At 37.7% G+C, this 22070-nt stretch overlaps 1 protein-coding gene across 2 annotated transcripts in view; it reads left to right on the top strand.

The window, feature by feature from the left end:
• The window catches only part of Pkp2 (plakophilin 2), a 71474-nt gene that overhangs the window by 8594 nt on the left and 40810 nt on the right, over positions 1–22070 (top strand). The window contains exons 1-4 of one of the 2 annotated variants that reach the window (XM_046435959.2): positions 5416–5616; positions 5869–5981; positions 6349–7028; positions 14317–14452. In XM_046435959.2, coding sequence (XP_046291915.1) covers positions 5565–5616; positions 5869–5981; positions 6349–7028; positions 14317–14452 — 981 coding nt within the window. In that variant the 5' untranslated portion in view covers positions 5416–5564. Of the gene's footprint in view, positions 1–5415; positions 5617–5868; positions 5982–6348; positions 7029–14316; positions 14453–22070 lie in introns of those variants that run through there. The other variant, XM_046435958.2, reaches the window with a different exon arrangement.

The raw sequence follows: 22070 nt of genomic DNA, 5'->3' as shown, positions 1-22070 counted from the left end.
ACTCAGGAGTACTGACGCGTGGTTCTTGATAAGTGTTAACATACTTCCTGTTTTCTTTTAAACTCCTCCTACTATTTTTAGGTAGGGGGATGCTAGGTATTGAACCCAGGGCCTCAAGCATGCTACGTTTACTGCTCTGCTACACCCCAGGCCTAAACTCCTACATTTGGTAGTAGATGACTTTAAGGAGCCATTTAAATATGACTAGCTGTATAAATTCCTCCTAATAAGTTTCAAGATGCTCTGTCTCTCACCTGTAATAATATGCCCCAAGTTTAATAAAAGAAATTAAATTTTTCTGAGATATTTGGAGAATGAGATCCTTTGCTACCCAGATGATGCTTAGTTAGGCCAAATATAAGATGGTAGCTTTTAGACTTTCATGCTTTTCTTCCACCAAGAGGACCATTGTGATTCACACTGTGAAGACAACTGGCTGTGATTGTTATCACAATTAAATGTAGCATTTAAGTCAATACTAGTGTACTGGGGGTATAAGTCAGTGGTAAATGGCTTGCCTAGTATGCTCAGTGTCCTGGGTTTGATCTCTAGCACCATAAAAGAAAAAAAATCAGTCACTACCAGTAATGAACAACAGCTGATTTCTGTGCATACATTTAATCATATCTGTTTTCATCTGAACCTCTTCTGTACTCTCACCTACAGAAATTCTGCCTATAGGGCTCAGTGTGACCCAAATCACTTTTTAACCACTGTAAGTGTTCGAAGGTTGAAAGAAAAGATGCTCTTTTGAATGTGAATGCTACTCTCCTCTCTATAATAGAAGTAGGGCATATAAAGGTTTTGTCTCTTTAGCAGTTCTCAATTACCTAATTACCATAGAAAAGTCATAGTTCATTTTTTAAAATATTATTAGGTTCAGGTAATGGAACCATAATAGAAGCTTGTCCATTTGATTTCACAAATGTAATAAATTTAACCAACTATGTAATAAAGCTTGCTCACAAAATTTATTATAGAAATAAATCTAGTTTTTTTTAACCCTAAAAATATCTCATTATTTTGGGCATTTCTTGCATATTTGACCAGAAACAAAGATATTTTTCCCCCTCGTGGTTTAGGAATCATATCATTCAGATGAACATGCAGACATGCAAAGAGAAAATTATGTTATCTTGTGAGTCCTACAACTCTGCAATCTGGAATTCTTCCACCTTCTTAACTAACCCCACTTTACCCCAGCCTTACTCCCACAATTGCTTTGACCTGAATTGCTTGTCCTTTAGCAAGGCAGAGGTAAAGTTGCTTTGTACCTACCTCCTTCTCCCCTTAAGTGGGCTCTATAACATGTCCATGGTGTTCTTAGAAGAAAAAGTTCAGATGCTGTGCCTGAGTCATTATTAATTTGAAATGTTTCCTAATATATCATCAACTTTGTTAGAAAATATTGAAAGCACATTATGCAGTGTGCAAGTGGAACAAATGGCTGGAAAACTCACAATATTGTTGTCATGATCCTCATTAGCTGGGTCAATCAGAAACAAGCAGAAAAAGTCAAATTCAGCACTATTGGTAAAATTAGCAGAATAAAACTCTGAACTACAACACAATGTACATTAAAGCATACATGCTAGTTTATCCCTTTTTCTAGAACAGATTAATGCATGAAAAAGTGGGAAAAACTTTTGTGACCCAAATTCTAAAAACTTTATCTCATTTTTGCATGTTGCCTTTGTAAGAGAGAAAAGATTGCTTTCCTCATCTATCATCAGTTTTATGACTGAGACTCATATAACAAAAGAACAGATTAACAAGAGAAAAGTGTACATCTATACTTTAAAATTAAGTGACATGGGAGATTTCAGAATTGAAGACCCAAAGACAGAGCCAAATGTGTTTTTTTAAATGAATAATTTGTGCAGAAATACAATTGCACAAAGTGGTATATGATCTAATAGCAATAAACTGAGGTAGGGGGCTTAGCAAAGTCTGTTTGGATTCTTTCCTATGGAACATTTCTTTAATCTGGTTGTTGAGAGGACCTCTGGGACCCCTCTGGAATGAGAGTTTATGACCTACTTTGGGAGAAGGACAGCTTGATTTATGTGTGTGTGTGTGTGTGTGTGTGTGTGTATCAGTCTGCTTTAGAGGAGGAAGGGCAGAGGAGGGCAAGATCTGCTCTTTTCTCACACACCAAGGTGTTATATTTTGGAGTAGCATGTCCAAACCCAGATAGTACACCTTTCAGAAGCATTTAAATGTGTGCTTTCTCAGGAAACCTCTCTCAGTAATCCTGTTTGTTCCTAAAATGATGGGAAACTGAGGCATGCAAGTCATTTGTCCTACACACAGAAAGTAGAACAGAAGCTCCAGACCAGGACTACAGAATTGACTTAACAGAAAATACTTGCCTCCTGGTTTGAAGAAAACAAATCCTTTGAATTAGAATCATACTTTAATCTTAAGTATTTAAGAAAATCTGAATTTTTATGTTACATTTATTTAAAATAGGATGCACCTCCAGGTATCAAATGTTTTAGTTTGCTTTCTTGTTTCTATTTTTAGAGGAGGACATGGCTGAATTATATGTTCAGCAGTCATTTATTTTATTCTCCAACTGAACAGAAAATAATGATTTCCCTTACAGAGATTAGATTTTATCCTGATTAATCTTTTTGGAAAAAAAAAATTCTACCCACTAAAATTTCTTTAAAATCTTAGAACACTTGCTGATTCACCTTTATCTACCATACTGATCTCAAACACGTGACTAAGCAAATTAATCTGCGTTATTTGTCATTTGAGATTAGCCTTTTAACAAAGAAACCATCTATGTTACAAACATGAATGTGGAATATCAGAAATCATATCTTTTCTTGTATGTGTATTCCACGGGAAAGTTTAAAAATCCAATCTTATTATTTTTCCTGTTACTGACTACCTTGTTATTTTGGGAACCATTAAACCGATCTCAGTTTATTCACCTGAAAATGGAAGGAGAAGCTTCCTTATAAGCACTACAGCAAATAAAGAATGAATGTTTACATAATATTTGTAACTGTTTAGATGGAGGTGCTAGAGGAAAGAGGGAAGGATTGGATTTAGTTCTCATATCAAAACTTTGATAATAATCCCCCCAGGGTTTTGGCAAAGGACAATTTCAGAATGGGCACCTTGCAGCCAAGCAGCAGAGTGGAAAAGAGGAACCCTGACTTTGAACCAGTTTGCAATAACTGATTTGCAAGTCCTTTAAGTTTCCCTGTTTACAAATGGGGATGGTAATAGTTGGCTCTGCATCCACAGCATATTGTAAAGAAACATGAAATAATTTTAGCTCCTTAAAAGTAATATTGAAAGGCAGAAATTTGCATAAGTTGCTTTAGAAAGCCTAAAAAACTGCAGCAACAATGTGAATGTCTAACATGAGTTAAACATTTTGCTTGAACAAACTGATTTTAAAACTCACCCATGAAGCAGCTTTTTGGAAGGCTGAGACTAGAGGATTACTTGAGTCCCAGAGTTGAAGATCAGATTGGACATTACTGGGAAACCCTGTCTTACACACAGATCTTTTCAGTAGCCCTCATTAACTGTTCCTGAATAGCTGCCTACTTTTGAAAGTAGGGTAAGGGTAATACTGCAGGTACTGACAGGCGAGAGAGGCCCTGTTTTCAGAAATTTTCTTGGATTGCTAAAATTGCACGCTTTGATCATCTGCCATTTTATTATAGTGGAACAGCAATTAATGATTCTAGCCACCATCCATGTATGACAATTAGTATCTTTCCATTCTAAATTGTCCTTTCATATAGTCTGTTATACAGTCAAAATTTTGAACATGGATAATCCTTAATTACTGTATTATTGTATTGGTTTGGATTGAACTCAGGGCCCTACACATGTGCTCTACCACTGAGCTACATCCCCAGCTTCTTAATTACCTTTTATAAAAGACAGTAAATTTTGTTTCTTAAGGATTGGCTTACTAATAATTTGCTGCCTGCTCACAGCTTCTTGTAGAAAATTGGCTGTTTTCTTGGAGGTAGGGTGAGTTTGAACATCTCCGGGACCCACCCTCCCTTTCCCTTGTGGGTCCTGCACCCTCTTCAGGTTAGAACCTCTGTGTTCCCTGTAATAGTCCTTCTAACCTCCTTTCCCTGGCCCACTGCCTGGTGGGGGAAGGTAAGTGAGGGCTAGTTAGCCTAGGCAGGAGGCAGGCCTCTCCTGAGTTATAGAGATTCCTTTCCCTCATTTGAGGTCCAGGTCATACAGCTTACAAACTAAGAGGCCACCTGACCTTTTGTCAGGCCATGTGGAGAAATCAGGCCCCTATAAATGAGATGCATGGCTTACCTCAACCTCTCTCATCTTTAGGGTGACAGTTACAAGCCAGAAGCTGCCTCCTCCAGGACCCCATGAGGCATGAAAATTGTTTACTGGCCAGATTGTTTGGCTTCAGGAAATAAGGACACAGGAATAAATTTGGGACGGATTCAGATTTTTTAAGCTCTATGGCAACAACAATCTTCATCCCCCCTCCCCCTCTGAATAACTTTGAATATATTGTCAGTCCTTGAAATTTTAACTTTTTAACAATGTGTTGGAACAATTGGGTTGGAAAGGGACTGCCTGTGGTTTTTTTTTTTTTTTTCTTCTCAGCGTCTTTCATGAGTCTCTGAAGTCATTGAAGAGTTAAGTATTTTTTTATCCCCTTAGATTTCTAAAAGACTACTATATAACAGGGGGAAAAATGGTTAAAATTAGAAAACCAAGGGCTAGGATTGTGGCTCAGCAGTAGAGCACTTACCTAACACGAGTGAGGCCCTGGGTTCATTCGATCTTCAGTACCCCTTATAAATAAATAAAATACAGGTATTGTGTCTACCTACAACTAAAAAAATATTTTTTAAAAAACTTAGAGAACCAGACATTATCTAGGTTTTATAGAGCTTTGATTACTTGGTTAGTTTGGGTTTTTTAGCAAGTCATAAGAGATTACAAAAAAAAGAAAAGGCTGAGGGAAGGATAAAGCGGTAGAAGAGGGACACAATACTGTCTGTCTTCTACCCCCCACGTCCCTCAAAGAGAAGTATTTTCAGAGGTATGAGACATGCATCAATTGAGAATCCCTGTGGGTTCCCGAGCTGAGCACAAAGGGTTGCCTCCCACTCAGTGATTGCAGGAGAGTTGGCTGGCTCTTAGACCACCAAACAAAGGGGGAAGCCAGGTGATTCCACAAAAGCAGTCGCTCAGGAGAGAGGTTGCTTTCCTCTACTGCCTAACTCTCACATTGCCAAGCACCTTCACCCCAGCCTGGCCTTCAGTTGATCCTGTTTTCTTTGACTCCACAGATCCACCTTGTTGTTTATACAAGCTGTCTTATCTAGTAGTGTTGAGTCACCATTACATTTATTGCCTACACCTACTTACTATAAAAAGTTTCTGACTTCCTGCAGTGCTAACAGAATTCTCCCCTAACTTGAGAAACCAGATGTTGAAGAACAGACCATCTGAACCAATGTGTGATTCTCAAATTCTTCAGCATTGTAACGACCAGTTTTGGATTTCTATGATCTCCTCTTCCTCCTCTTCCTGTCTTTTAAATGTTTGCCTTATATGGAACCAGGATTGAAGCGAAGGCCCCAGGCATGCTAGGCAAGCGATCTACCCCTAGGCTACAGCCCCAGCCCTCCTTTTTTTCTTTTTTTAAATTTGACTTTCATTTTGAAATAGAATGTTTTGATAACCTTTGATCGTTAGCCGATTTCACGGGTGGTGTTAAACCAGCATTTAAAATATTAATATAAATTTTATATTTGTAATTGGCCTTAATGACTTAAATTTTAAAATGTAATATACAGCCTGTAAGTATTGATATTCTATATTTTAATATTTGCTTGATTGCAGGAAATCTTCACCGAACCAGCAGTGTTCCTGAGTATGTCTACAACCTTCACCTGGTTGAAAATGATTTTGTCGGAGGCCGTTCCCCTGTCACTCAAACCTATGATGTATTAAAGGTAGGGTATCAAAGAATGTTGATAGTTGTCAAATTGCTGGGAAAACATTTTCAAACACTTTTAGATTGTTGCTGTTGAGATTTACCTCTCCAAAGTATTATTTCCTGAATACCAATTTTGAGAAAATTGACTTATGGGGACACCCTGGGAACCTGGGGATTTTAAACAGTATTAAATCCTAACGCAAGTAAATATGACTCAAGTCAACCAAGTCTTATTTTTTTTAAAAAAAGACTTCACCCAGAAAGGGGCCAACTTCTCCATTCTGAAAAACTGACATTTTGAGGAATAATCCACAGTAATTAGTCTTAAGCAAAGACAAAAACAGATTTATGCTTCATTGAAGTTTTATTTTTCTCTCATGCAGGCTGGCACCGCTGCCACTTACGGGGGTCGTTGGGGGAGAGGAACGGCACAGTACAGCTCCCAGAAGTCAGTGGAAGAAAGATCCTTGAGGCAGCCTCTGAGGAGACTGGAGATTTCTCCAGACAGCAGCCCTGAGAGGTTTCATTACGCTCACAGCGATTACCATTACAGCCACAGAACCCAGCCTGGGCACACACTGCGCCACCAAGACAGCAGGCGCTCCACCCTCCTCATGCCACCCAGATATGCCCGCTCGGAAATCGTGGGGTTCAACCATGCTGTGAGCAGACAGCGCCACTATGACACTTACCACAGACAACACCAGTATGGGTCTGTTAGTGACACCGTCTTTGACAGTGTCCCTGTCAACCCTTCGGTGCTCACCTACCCCAGGCCGGGGACCAGTCACAGTATGGGCAACCTCTTGGAGAAGGAAAACTACCTGAATTCAGGGCAGATGAGGCCTCTGGTGCCCCTGCAGCCCGTCACTCAGAACAGAGCTGCCAGGTCTTCCTGGCACCAGAGCTCCTTCCACAGCACCCGCACGCTGAGGGAAGCCGGGCCCAGTGTCACTGTGGACTCTGGTGGGAGAAGGACGCACATGACCGTGGGCCAGGTGGCAGCAGCAGGAAGTGGGAATGTGCTCGTGGAGAGAAGCACTGTCCTCGACTCCCAGCTTGGGTGAGTCTTCTGAATCTACCACTTAGTCGGTGCCAGCACATTCTGTTCCCACAGCCCTGACAGTGTGAGCTGGCACTTCTAGGGCTGGAGAGAAAGGCTTACAGAGATAAGTGATTAAAATAATGACTTTTCGGGCAGCTGCCTAATTGACAGATCAGCCTGTTTACCTCAGGAACAGGGGCCAAGCTACCTGCTCACATGACAGCTTTGTGCAAAAATGTGACGTTTAGCCCATCTGTTCCAGATTAGATGCTGGCTAAAGGGATCGCTGCTCCTTGGCTATGTGAAAATCTGCTCTTATCAAGAGCAAACTCCAGCATAGACCAAAAAATGGATAATGTTATGTGCATTTTTTTCAATCAGTCCTGGAAATAAAGGAAAGAAAAGGCACAAATGCTTACTTCTGGTGCTGAGTGTGTGCCTCAAGTGCTATTTGCATGATTATTAGTGTAAAAGGACTCCGAGAGCTAAGGAGAGGCAATTCAAGGGTGTCTGATTTCTAGATGTCTCTTTCTTTCCTTTAATACTTGATATCTTTACTTCTGATGTCAGTACTATGGATTTGGAGGGTTTTGGGTGTTTTTTGTTTTGTTTTGTTTTGTTTTGTTTTGCAAAACTAAATAATCAAAATATTGAATTTTCAAAGTCATTCCTTTACCTTTCCTATTTATGTTATGGTTTGACTAGTTTGGATCTTAACCCTTATTTAAATTTAATGCTCAAGTACAAGTTGGGTAAACTGAGGAAGTTACTAAAAGAATGTTTGTAAATGGATCAATGATGAAATCAGTAACTCCTAAAATAATGATTTAGAATCATTAAGGCAAAATATTATCTGATTGTTTGATTTTAAAATTGCTTATTGGTAGTCATTTCTTAAATGAAAATGTGTAGTGTACCTATTGATTAGGCAAGCTATGGTGATAAATTACTTTCGAAAAAGGTATTAGGCGTTGAAGCAATAAACACTTTTCATAAATCAAATGTTTGTATGAAACTTCTAACATTTCTGGTAGGAAGCAGATCTTTATCAATATGAACACATTTCTAGAGAAGGAAAAATACATCAGGTAATTATTTATGGAGGAAAATACTGATAAGGACTTTTAAATGGTAATTTAGAATTTATTAAATGTCTACTATAGCCTAGGATTTGTGATAAGCACCATTTTTAGCAAAATCATTTTAACAATAGCAAAGCTATCATCCCACTTCTCAAACTCTGTGCCCTCAGACATTCTAAACCAGCCTGTCATTTCTCAGACTCATCAACCCTCTGCAATATGGCTTCTGTCCCCACCACCTCTCAGGAACATTCTCCTGACAAATGTAGCGGTGACTGCTTTTTAGCTACATCCTAAACAGACACGCATTCAGTCTTTTATGTCACCATGACACACTTCTGCAGCCTTCTTAATCTTCTAAAAGTGCTTCTTTTTTTCAGGCCCAAAGAAGTCATCTTCAGTAACCCTTCTCTCTGGGTCTTGGTGCTTTTCCCAGGAGGCCCTGGTATCTCACTGGTGTCCTCCCGATTCCAAAAGTTTTGTCTTCAATCTTTTACCCTGTAGACCTTTATGTAGATTTAACAAATTCCTGGACATCCCCAATTCAGCATATCCTAAACTAAATTCGCTAGCTCCTCTAGGCCTTCTGTTCCTACACATTTCTTCCTACTGAGCTCTTTCAGCTACAAACTTGGAGGCCATTCTTATCATCTTTCTCCATAGTCATCTATCACCAAACCATATTTTAACCTCTTTAATTGGTCTTACATTTTCATCATTTTCTCCATCTCCATTGCACAGGTCTCTCTGCCACTGGTCTTGCTCAGAACTGTTGTCTAGGACTGTCAAAATGATCTTCCCATACCTGATTGTTTCTTTCCCAGGTTTACCACCTTTGCATAATTCCACTGAGTAGTCAAGCTTTTTAGCATGGCATACAAAACCCAAGGTGTTTTCATCTCTGCTTCTCACTCTAGTCTCTTCTCTTTGTACTCTTCTCCACTCTTCATCACTACCATCCTCAAACACACCCATGCTTAAACCACTTGCAACCTCCTGCTATTTTCCTTAATGTAAGATATTTGTGCATTCACTCTCATTTGATCTCTCTCTCTCTCTCCCTCCCTTCTTCCTCCTCCCCTCCCCCCACATCACCCTCCCCCACTTTCTCCCCCACTTCAGCCCTTCACATGTAGCTTTGTTTTTGTCTGGCTGCTCATAATTCTGGATTTAACTGCAACATCACCATTTTCCTGGCCATTCCCTTCCCAATCTAGCTTATGTGCCCCAGATAGCAACATTGTTTGGATGTCTCTATTAGAGTTAAGTCTTGTGGTTATTCATTTACTTATCTGTTATCTCTCTAGACTTTGAGCTTCTTACCAATGGCTCATTCATCTTTATGTTCTCAGCACCCCTAAAACAGAGGCCATTCCATGATGGTTCTATACAGAAATTAAAAAGGGAAGGAAAAAATACAAACTCTTTACTTTTTGACATCTAGCACTTTTGTTGCTCAAATTCTTGTTTTAATGTTCAGGGTAATTCATTATAATATTTAATGATATTTCAAAGAATAGAAGGAACACTAGAGGTCAAGAAATTTAAAATAAAGGGTGGTAAGCTGGGCACAGTGGTACACACCTGTAATCCTAGTGACTTGGGATGCTGAGGCAGGAGGATCATGAGTTCAAATTGAGCCTTATCAATTTAGCGAGTCCCAAGCAACTCAGTGAGACCCTGTCTCTAATAAAATATATACAAGTGCTGGGGATATGACTCAGTGGTTAATCACCCCTGGGTTCATCCCTGGTACAAAAATAAAATAAAATAAAAAAGGGTGAGCTGGTATGTGGCTCAGTGGTAGAACTTGCCTATCTTGCGTAAAGCCATGAGTTAAAAGCCCCAGAACCCCTCCCCTGCCCCCAAATTTAAAGAGTAAGGAATGTTTTCCTGAGATTCTCCAAGTTCTAGAGACCAAACCATAGATACTAACCCTTTTCTCTGATTTCTGAAGGGAAATTTTTGCATTCTATGGAGATGAGAGGGAGCCAGAGATATTTCCTATTATGAAGAAAAATGATGATTGAGGCAAAGTCTGGCCTGCCTTTCTTATGCTTCTGGTGTGCTCCCTCTCCTATCAGTTCCCCACGCTGCACCCTGAGGCACTCTGGGCTGTCCTTGCCTGCACTCTCTCACCTTTCAAACTATTCAGTTCCATTAAAAAAAATTTTTTTTTATTCTTACCCAAATTCCTACATGTAAAGGAGTATTCTTTCATACATGTGGAACATTCCTATGAAGTAGCTAGATACAACCATAAACCTACCTAATGACATAAGGTAGCAAACCATGGATTCGTCATTCCAAAAGAATGGCCGATCAGTTACTAATATGGCTGAAAACTGAGACCTGAGTAAAACTGAGATAGTCATCACTTGTTCTAAATCAGACCAATGAGAAAGGTTTAAAACAATCACCAAGTAGAAAGTTCCAGATAAATTTTTCTAAAAATATGATTTCTGAACCTCTTGGATTCATAACAAATGTTAGGTTCTTCCAGTTTGCCCAGCATTTCCCTCAGCATCATAAATATAAAAATTGAGTGGTTTATATGAAGGTCTAGGGAAAAGAAAGTAGGGCATGTCGTAAGTGCAAGGCCGTGAGGTACATGCTGGTGCCTGCAGGGCTTCAGAGTACAGCAGAGCAGTGCGCTCTGGGGTTGGTTGAGGAGACGAGGAGAGAACAGGGAGCTCCAGTAGGATCACCAGCAAGTTTGTGACCTACAGCAAGTTAGAGCAGAAAACAGGTCACATGGACTCTCCTCTACATCCTCTGAATCACTAGTTGCTTTAGTTCTTTGATTTTTCAGGTCTCTTCCAACCGCATCATTGTTTACATTTCCATTTTAATAACCCAGTTTAAGGCTTCATCATCCCAGCTAAGACTCTTGCAGGGCCCTTAAAATGGTCTCTGTTTCTACAAACACATGTCCACATATCGCCTCCAGAATTATCTTTCCAAAGCAGCACCTTCATCACTCTTTTGGAGGTAGGAGAATTCGCATTTTACAAAGTATCAAGCAACAACACTTACAGTGAGCTATCCATTCTTTTTGTTTGTTACTGGGGATTAAACTCAGGGGCACTTTACCACTAAACCACATCCCCAACTCATTTTCTTTTTTATTTTGATACAGGGTCTCACTAAGTTGCTAAGGGCCTTGCTAATTGTTAAGGCTTGCCTCAAACTTGCAATCCTGCTGCTTCAGCCTCCCAAGCCACTGGGATTACAAGTGTGCACCACCACACCCAGCATTAGCTGTCCATTCCTTAGCTGATATTTGCTCGACCTTCAGAAAATGTAGCCATATTCTGATGTCAGAAGATCCAGTCTGGGACAGGGCTTTGTTATTAGCAGAAGTTCTGGTTACTGGGAGATGGTACTCACACAAAAAAATTACTCTTTTTTTCCCCCCTGTGACGTCTCACATTTGAGCCAGTGGTATTTCACATACCTTTTTACATGTTTTTACTTATACTGACCTCATCTTCAATTTTCTTTTGTTGTTTTGTTTTGTTTTTGTTTTTGTGGTGCTGAGGATTGACCCCAGTGCTAGACAAGTATCCTACTTCTAACCTACAACAACCCGGCCCCTTTATTCTGATATCGCGTTAACATTTGAACTAAAGCTGTTGAAAAGACTCATCTACAGTCTGGTAGACGTGGGGCCAGAGAATAACTGCTGTTCCTGATCCCCACCTGCCACCCCAACCTCATCTTCTAAGCCACACTGCTGCAGGCTTCAAGAAGTGTTCTTTAGTGAATGGGAAGGAATAAAGAAAGGAAAGAAGAAAAGGAAGGAAAGAAGAAAGGAGGAAGAGAGAAAGAAATGCAGTGGAGGAATGCTGCAGGAGAAGAAAGGAACAGCTCCAGCGGGTAGAGGCACAGAAAAGATTTTACCAAAGTGATGGTATCTCATTCCAGTCTTGAGTAATGGGTAACAATGAAATGGAAGCATGCGCTTCCTAGAAAAATCAAAGAAGGCACCTTGTGAAGAAGGTTGCATTGTTTAGAGAAAGATGAAAAGTCTGGTGTGATTGAGGGTGGGGTAGGAGATCAAAGGAGGAGTAAGAAAGAGGGGAGAGATGCAGGAAATGGAGCCAGACTGGGCTCAGAATGTGTGCCTTTCACAGAGTTGGACTTCATTGACAATAATAACACAGAAAATTGACACACCAGTAGCTGTAGAAAAACCTTACTGAGTAAGCCTTCATTGAGTTAGGAATTGTTTTTAGTGACAAAGTGAACTGGCATTGGGTCAACTGGGAATGAATGTGGAGCTTCTTCATGAATTATGTTCAGGAATATAAAGGATTAGAGTAATGGAATTATTTGTGGGGGTTGAAGATGGGAGAATCAAACTTTCCTTGGATCCTTTATGGCTTTATAAGATTGATTAATAGCTGAATCTTAAAAAAAAAAAAAAAAAAAAAAAAAGGCTGTATTAAACAGAAGGCTATTCTCACAGTATGAAGGATCTTTCATTAGTTAAACACCTGGAGTCCTGGATGATAAATGTTGCGGTTACCATTGAGATTGAGACTTTTAGAGTTATGATTTCTCTGAAAAGCCATTTAAGTCCACAAAGTATTTCCACTTCTTTTAAAACGTGTGTTTATTTTAAATAAAAATGATTTAACTTCTAGTTTTGCATAATAGCCTGCATTCTTTTTACCAATTAAAATTAACTCCTGAGGCACAGCATTCTCAAATATGACATCATTATATAATTCTCAGTATAGATGCCAGAAATGTTCCACTTTTAATACCCTTCTGCTCATGAGGTAACACTTCTGTGTTTGAACATGTGTGTCAGGAGCAGCAGGTTTACTTTTCAGTCATGAAGCCCATTACTTCTTTCCCCCTCAAGCACACCATACCCACCCCACAAAAATACACCATTCACAACACTGTATCCACTCACTTCTGTGCATGTAGGTAGGTATTAGTGGGTTAGCCTAATGGCAAAGAGAATTTACTCACGGTGTTTGCTTGTCAGCAGAGAGTGGAAAGCACCCTCTCCAGGTTTCTTTGGTGTCCTCATTACCTAACATCCAAGCTGATAATAGACTAAGCTAGTCACCCTCCAGGCAGAAATAAAAAGGGAGAAAAAACATAATGCTATGAGGCTTTTGGGAGTTATGATTTTATAAGTAGCAATTTTATGTGTCCTCTATCAGTGAGTTTCTCTGTGTCAAACTACTTTAGGCTTCATCATTATTGGCAACTAGTAAAGGACAAAAGTAAGCCACTGGGACAGGCACAAACTGAATGTCATTTCAGTGGCAAATGGTAACAGAATGAATATTTTTTTAAGAAAAAAAGGTATCTTTCATTGCATTTAATGGTTATCTTTCCTGATGTATTCTGTCACACCAGCAAGACTTATTTTAACAAAATAAAATCCAGTGTGTTTGTTTTGTTTTGCTTTGGGTTTTGGTTTTAGTTTGGTTTGGTTTTGGTTTTAGGGGTGTTTTTGTTGTTGTTGTTGTTTTCGTTTTGGGGTTTTTTTTTGTTTGTTTTTTTGTTTTTTTGTTTTTGTAGAGCAACCCAGGATGCTCTACAACTGTGCTGCATTGCCAACCTTTTTTACTTTTTATTTTGAGACAGGGTCTTGCTAAGTTGCCCAGGCTGACCCCCAACTTGTGATCCTCCTGCCTTAGCCTCCCAAGTTACTGGGATTACAGGCATGTACCATCATACCCAGCCAGAACTCCATTTTTCAGGCTTCCACTGTTTCCATACTATTATATGCATTTTAGATATGCTTCTATTTCTAATTTATTTTGGGGTGAAATAACAGATTCTGAGCAGTTTGAGAAAGGAGATGTTTCTACCATAGGTGTGCCATTACCAGAATAGAAATAATTTTTATTTCTTTGAAGAAATTTCTTTTAGATTCCATCTAAACAGTTTTAACTGGGTCATTAAAGTCACTTTGCAGATATAATTTTCATACTGTACATACTTAAAAGTGCCATTTCTTTTGTACATGTTATGAATCTCTTCAACAACATATTCAGAGACCTGTCTGAGTAGAGTGTAAGACTTCTGCCACTTCCATCCAATCTCAGGTGCTGATTTTTCTTTGTATGAAGAAAAGTCAAGGCTCAGATAATTTAGGTGTTTCACAATATTCCCTGAATGCTCTCTGGAGGATCAGATTGGTAGGCAGGAGGGAGCCATTTAGAGCCTGGCTGAATCTGTGACTGTTTGTCTAGGAATGCAGACGTGGAGATGACCCTGGAACGAGCAGTAAGTATGCTTGATGCAGACCACACGCCGCCAGCCAGGATTTCTGCTGCAGCTACTTTCATACAGCATGAGTGCTTCCAGAAAGCTGAAGCACGGAAAAGGGTGCGTATCTTCTCAAGTTCTGTGCAAAACCAGCCCACCACCACATCTGTAATGATGACCCTGAACATCAAATATGGGTCATTATTTACATTTTTAAAAATTGTCATTGAGGGTTTTTTTTTTAATTTAAAAGGAAATATAGACTTATTACACACAATCCTTCTTGCAATTCAGAATATTAGAAAGGAAGTCCCCCTACACAAGCCTTCCCCTTGGTCTGCATGCCCAACCTCCCCATTTAGAACTGACCCCAGAGGCAATTGTTATTGACCATTGTATGTACTTTCAGATTTTTCAGAGAAAGAATGCATTCATTTTATGATATTGTTTTCTACACTTAAAAAACATATTAATACAAGTAGTATTTTGCAACTTTTTTCATTGTTTCATTAGCATACTATAATAATTGATGAATAGTTTGTACATTTATTCTTTAACATTTCCAGAAATGTTATCATAGGACTGATCTCCAGAGTTGGAATCAATAGGTCATTATATATTTGTTTTGGAGGAGGAGAGTCATACCCTTTTTTGATTGAAAACAAAATTACACTGTATCTTAGAAGTCTTCAATATATGTTAGCCTTATCTCATTCTTTAAAACTGCTACATTGATGTCTGTTGTCTAAATGTAACAGCTTTATTGAGATGCAGTTCAACAACATTTTGACATGTTTTGGCACTGTGAAGTGATTGTCATAATCAAGATCATGAGCATATCCATTACCTCTAGTATTTTCTTGTATTTATATGTAACCTGCATGTTCCATCCCTCTCCAATCAATTTCCACCCCTCCCAAGACAACCCCCCATAGCTAAAGATTAGAGTGAATTTTCTAGAATTTGATGTAAGTGGAATTATATAGCATGCATGCTCTTTTTCTGCATTATTTTACTTAGCTCAAGTGTTTTGAGATTCATTCATGTGGTGTGTATCAAAAGTCTTGGCTATTAAAAAAAAAACTGCTTTGAACATATGTATAGATCTTCATGTAGACATATGCTTTCATTTCTCTTCATTGAATACCCAGGAGTAGGATCCCTGGATGATACAGTAGTGTATGTTTGACTTTTTAAGAAACTGCCCAATTATTTTATTATTTTAAACAAATTTTTATGATTTTATTTAAATTTATAATGGTATTTCATTGTGGTTTTAATATGCATTTCCCTAATCATAAGTGAAATTGAACATCTTTTCATGAGCTTACATAATTTTGTTTTGATATTGGTCTATAGTTTTGGGGGGTTAGTTTTTGTGTGTATTATGAGATTTAAACTGAAGTTTCTTTTTTGGCACATTCAATTTTTCAGGTGTTATTTGTTACAAAGGCTTTCCTCTCACTAATAAATTGTCTTTCTACTTTTCTTGAGGAGATATTGACCACATATGTGAATGTATTTTTTGGTGTGTGTTCTCTTCCACTTATCTATTTGTTTGTTTTTATTTAAATGCCATACTATTCATACATCCCCCATGTTGAGTTTTGAACCCCAGGTGCTCTACCACTGAACTATATCCTCATCCCTTTTTATTGATTTTATTAAGTTGTCCAGGCTGATCTCAAACTTGTGCTCCTTCTGCCTCAGCCTCCTCATTTACTGGGAACTACATGGTCTTGATTACTATAATTTTATAATGAGTCTTAAAATTAAGTAATGTTATTTCTCCAACTTTGCTCTCTTTCAGAGTTGTGTTGGCTATTCTAGGTCTTTACAGTTATATTTGAATTTTCTAATCAGTTTGTCAATTTCTTAAAAAAAAAAAAAAAAAAAAAAACCTGAGAATGCATTGAATCTGGAGACAGATCTGGGAAGGACTGACATCTTAACTATGTTGAGTTTTCATGTAGAACACAATATATTTCACTATTTATTAAAGTCTTCCCTAATTTCTCTCAGCAATGTTATATAGTTTTTACTCTAGAGGTCTTTCATATTTTTTAAAGATTTATCCTTAAGTTTATCATACTTCCAGATGCTTTCATAACTAAAATTTTTTATTGTTCTTTGCTAGTATATAGAATTGATATTTGTATATATTGATCTTATAGCTTAAGATATTTCTAAATTCAGTTATTAACTCTGGTAGCATTTTTTAAGATTCCATCAGATTTTCTACATAGAAGATAATGCCATTTGCAAGTACAGTTTCATTTCATCCTTTCCAATTTGGATGCTTTGTATTTCTTTCTTTCTTTTTTCCTTCTTCCTTTTGTTTTCTTTGTTTCAGTACTAGAAACTGAAGCCAGGATCTCATATATGCTAGGCAAGTGTGTGCTCTACCAGCCCTTTTTATTTTATTTTGAGATAGGGTCTCGCTAAATTGTACAGGTTAGCCTTAAACTTATAATCCTCCTGCCTCATCCTCTCAAATAGCTGGCATTACAGGTGTGCACTATTGTGTTCAGTTTCTTGCTTGCTAAAACCTCCCCTACAATCTTGAAAGGAAGTCTGAGAGTAGGTATTCATCCTGTTCCTGATCAGTCTTTCTTTATAAAGTGTATGACTACCTGTTGGTTTTTCATAGGTGACCACATAAAGTTGAAGAACTTCCTATCTATTTCTGTCTTAATGAAGTTTTTCTTTCTTTTCTTTTTTTGGTACCAATAATGGGTATTGGATTTTGCATTTTATGTGTCTATTGAAATATTTCTATTTTTTTTTTCATTTTACTTTTGCTATTATGATAAATTACCTTGATTGATTTTAAAATGTTATTCTATTCCTGGGATAAATCACACTTGGCTATGGCATACTGTCATTTTTTATATTTTTAGTTAGACTTGATAAAATTTTAAGAGTTTTTACAGGTGTATTTAAAAGATAAGATGTCATTTTCCTTTTTTTTTTTTTTTTTTTTGACTAATTGAATGAATTGTAAACTATTCAATCTTTTTCAATTTTCCAATAGTTTCGTAACTACAAATTCAGTTTATTTAATTGACATGGGGTAATTTGGGCTATTTCTTCTTCAGTGAGCTTTGGTAGTTGTGTCTTTTCAGGGATTTTTCCATTTCCTGTAAGTTGTTCTAGTTCTTTGTGTAGATGCCATTTGTTTCTTTCCCTTTTAAATGTCAGTGCTTAAAAGATATTTTTTTTAACTGTCATCTCACTTGCATTGTTTCAGACAGAAATCACTTGTCATCCTTATCTTTGTTCTTCTCTAGAGTATGTCTTCCCCCACCCTCCACCCCCCATCCCTTGTTGCTTTTAAGATTTTCTATTTAACACTGTTGTTAAACATATTGGTTACAATGTGCCTTGGTGTAGTTTTCCTTGTATTTCTTGTGTAGGGGGAGTTCACTGAGCTCTCAGATTTATGGATTTCTACTTTTCATCAATTTTGGAACCTTTTCAGCCATTAGCTTTTCTCATTTGTTTATCTGCTTCTGTTCCTCCTTTGGGAACTGTAATTACATAAATTACATATATGTTAACTGCTTAGAGTTGTCCCATAGCTCATCAACAGCCTATTCTTTTTCTTCTTTAGTTTTTTATTTTTTCTTTGTTTCCTTTTGAATAAGTTCAAAAATTATTCTTTAAATTTACCAACCTTTTCTTCTACAGTGTTTAATATACCATTAGTGTTCAGAGTATTTTTATTTCATAAATTATACTTTTTATCTCAGGTAGAAATGAAATCTCCTTAAATATTTTTTACACCTTTTATGGCCCTACTTACCCTTTTTTATGTCCCACCTTTGCTCAAGTTTTCTGGACATATAGAAGAAGTTAAAATTGCTACTTTAATGTTCTTGTCTGCTAATTCTGACATTTGTGTTCAGGGGCACTTAACTACTGAGCCATATTCCCAGCCCCTTTTTTTATGGTTTTTATTTTGAGACATGATATCACCAAGTTGCTGAGGCTGCCTTTGAACTTGTGATCCTTCTGCCTCAGCCTCCTCAATAGCTAGAATTACAGTCTGTACCACTATGATCAGCACTGGCAATTTTTAAACTGGCATCATGAATTTTATCTTGTTGGGTACTGGTTAATTTTATATTTTCATAAATAAATAATCTTGAACTTTTTTCTGGGATGCAGTCAAGTTACTTGGAAATAGTTTGGATTTTTCAAATTTTGCTCTTAAGATTTAGGGGGGACCAAATCAGCATTCCTCTGTAGATAATTGATCCTACCTCTAAAGCAAGACACTTTGAGAACTCTTCCTATTATATCATGAATCTTGAGGCTCTCATGGCTGGCTGGTAAGAAAAATCACTGTTCCTGGTCCTGTGTGAACATAGTAGCTATTCCTTTAAATCATTTGATGTGATTATTTCCCTGGCCTCAACCAGTTTTCTTTACACACATGCTAATTAATACTCTACTGAATGCTGGAGGGGAACCCTTTGCTGATTTCAGGAGTTCTCTTTCTCTGCATCTCTTTTTCTGTTGTTACTTGTGTTCAAGTCAGCTTTTCATTGTTGTGACCAAAATACCTGACAAGAATACCTTAAAGGAGGAAACGTTTATTTTCAGCTCAGGGTTTCAGAGGCCTCAAATCATGGTCAGGCAGCTCCACTGTTCTGGACTTGAGGTGAGACAGAACATCATGGTGGAAGGATGTGGAGGACGGCTTCTCAGCTCATAGCAGGGGTTGGGGCCAGGAATAAACCCTTCCCAGGTCTGTCCCCAATGACTTACTTAACTTGCTCCAAGTAGGTTCCACCTCCCAGCAGTTCATTCAGCTATTAATGGATTGATATTAGCTTCCAGTAGATTGGGAGTCAAGATGCTAGTGGTTGAGCATAAACTTTCAGGAATCAATCAGAGCTAGGTTTGAATCCCAGTACTCTTATTACATGGGTGACCTTGAGCGAGATATTCTACCTACCCAAGCTCCAACTTTCCTCCTTATAAAGTGGGAAATTATAGTTTCACTACAAAGAGTTGTTATAAGACCACAATTAGATGGTGCTATATTGCTTACCTAAAATAATTCAGAGCCTCTTACAAGTTGAGTATCTCTCATCCAAAATGCTTGGAACCAGAATTGTTTTGGATTTGGGATTTTTTTCAGATCTCGGAATTTTTGCACATACATAATATGATACCGTGGGGACAGGATCAAAATCTAAGCACAAAATTCATTTATTTTTAAAATACAACTTATAAATGAAGCTTGAAGATAATTTTATACAATATTTTCAATTTGTGCATGAAACAGAGCTTTATGGTGTAGAATTTTCCACTTGTGGCATCATTTTAGAATTTCAGATTAGGGATGTATTTTTTCTGATAATGAACAGTAGTTTACTTGGATAGTTTGACACCAAAACTTGAACAGACTTTCAAAAAAAGGTTGTTGGGTTTGTTTTTTTTTTTTTTCTTCCCTTTTGTATTTACTCAGTGTTCAAGTTCTCTAATACTATTTGTAAAAATAATCCAATACCCACCTTTTACTCCCTACTCAGCTCTACTATCCTGGTCCCTGTCACCATCATCTGTTAATCCAGTGGCCTCCTAACTAATATCCCTACTTCCATTCTTACCTACTCCCAATACAATCTCCTTTTAGGGAGATCTTTCCAATTAATGCCGATCTTGCCTGCTGGATTAAAGATAAATCCTTTAATTTAATCTGCAAAACCCTTTTTTAAATGGTCCTTTCCCATGTTTATTTCAAATCTTATCACTGAAGTAGTGACCACTATAAATGTTTTGCAAAATCTTGCAAAACTAATTTAAGTTCATTATAAGAAAAATTGAGAATTAAAAAAGAAAAAAAATACCCATAATCCTACCATTGTTATTTTAGGGTTTTTCCTCTGATATTAAACACATAAACTTACATATCTGCAACCAAGTTGGATATGTAGCTTGCTTTGTGGGGATTTTAAAATTTTTTAAGTATGCACAAATATACCCTTAAAAAATAGCAAATTCCATTCATGATTTATGCCTTTGATCACTTCTCCCAAATCCCCTAATCCTGTTTTTCTCTATGCCTGTGTTTATGAGTGGAAATGCAGATATATTTTATTCCACCTTTGAAAAGTGTATCATAAGCATTTTCTCATAACACTAATAATATTTTTAAACATTAGCTTAATGATGGCATTTTAATGATAATAGTAGTAACTACTAAGTGTTAAGTAACTACTGTGTGCCTAGCACATGATAGTTAACCTTACACAACTCCATTTGACTGATGGGGAAAATGTATGACTAATAAAATGTCTGTCAGTTCAAACACTGCTCTGCCTCTCCCATGAATATCTCAACATGTGGATATGTGACAGTCACCAACTGCTTGTCCCCCACTATTGGCTTTCTATGGTTCCTTATTTTTCATTATTATAAATACTGCAGTTACTATTTTTATATATTAGTGTGTGTCTGCATTTCACACTATTTCCTAATGAAGGTTACCAGAAGCAAATATTTTTAAAGTTTTGACACATGTTGCCAATTATCTTCCTGAAAGGTTAGACCAATTTATAGGGAGTGATTAATTCTAATGGGAAGGAAAGAGGAAGGGAGTGACATTTCACGAAGAAGGTGACATTTGAGCTGGATCATACAGGATGAGCAGGGCTTCGCCAGAATAGAAAAGTGGGCAGAACATTCCAGACAGGGAAGGACGTGAGAGCAAAGACTGTGCAGTACCGCAGCCTTTTTCTCCAAAGTCAGGTGTTTCCCATGCTGCTTATTTTCACCTGAAATCCCCATCATTTACTTATTTGAGTGTATGTGCCAGGGGTGGGGGGTGAGGGTTAACCATAGATTGGATCTAGGGATGCTCTATCTATTACTGAGCTACATCCTCACCCCTATTACAGGTGTGCACCACCACTCCTGGCTCCTTTACTTATTTTATAGTTAGCAGGGAAGAATGTTAACAGAAAGCCAAAGAGAAAGATAAAATTCTAATATGATTCTGCCCGTTCATAAATTTAGAAACGATTTCAAATGAAAGCTTTTTTGAAGTTCTGAGACTTTATGTTAGTGATTTCTTTTTTTCTCTCCTCAAAAGAAGAAAAAGTCCCCTGAGGATTCAGTATGACAAGGAAACTCATCAAACATTTCTGGTCTCAACTGCCTCCCTGAGTTTTAAGGGACAAAAGCAGCACATTTGATTTTGATCCTACATGATTCATCATCTACCATCCTCTAGTTAAATGCCCAAGGGAAGAGTTCTCACTTCTTGCATTTCATCAGATTTATATCCATTTGTTTGATAAAGTGGATAAAAGAAACCAAAGCCTATTTTTAAACCTGGGTTAAGTTCCAGACACTAGGGAGTCAAATTCTACAGTAGGTAGAACAGTAGCCGGATTTCAGCCTTTATCTGCACACTGTCATGTCTGCAGTACCCTCTTTCCGGACTGGAGCAAGTGCTGAAAGCCAAGGGGATATAGGTGACCGGTGAGAGCCAGAGAGGCTTCCTCATTCCACTTCTCACTAATCCTATCATAACAGCTTGAAATGCAATATGGCCAGTGAGCCATTTCACATCATATTTTGAAGAAGGCAACTTATAAATTATAAATTAAGGTAATAAAATATTTCTAAAGCTGCCAAAGTACCTCAGGAAAAACAGCATTTTCTTTTTGCTTCTGATGTATCTGCTGCTGCTGTGAAGATTTGGCTTAGCTAGCCATTTGTG

The sequence above is a fragment of the Marmota monax genome, unplaced genomic scaffold, assembly GCF_021218885.2.
Source record: "Marmota monax isolate L192 unplaced genomic scaffold, Marmota_monax_Labrador192_F-V1.1 WCK01_AAM20220418_F8-fsc00012, whole genome shotgun sequence".
Taxonomy (NCBI): Eukaryota; Metazoa; Chordata; class Mammalia; order Rodentia; family Sciuridae; genus Marmota; species Marmota monax.
This window is presented reverse-complemented; position numbering and strand designations above follow the sequence as displayed.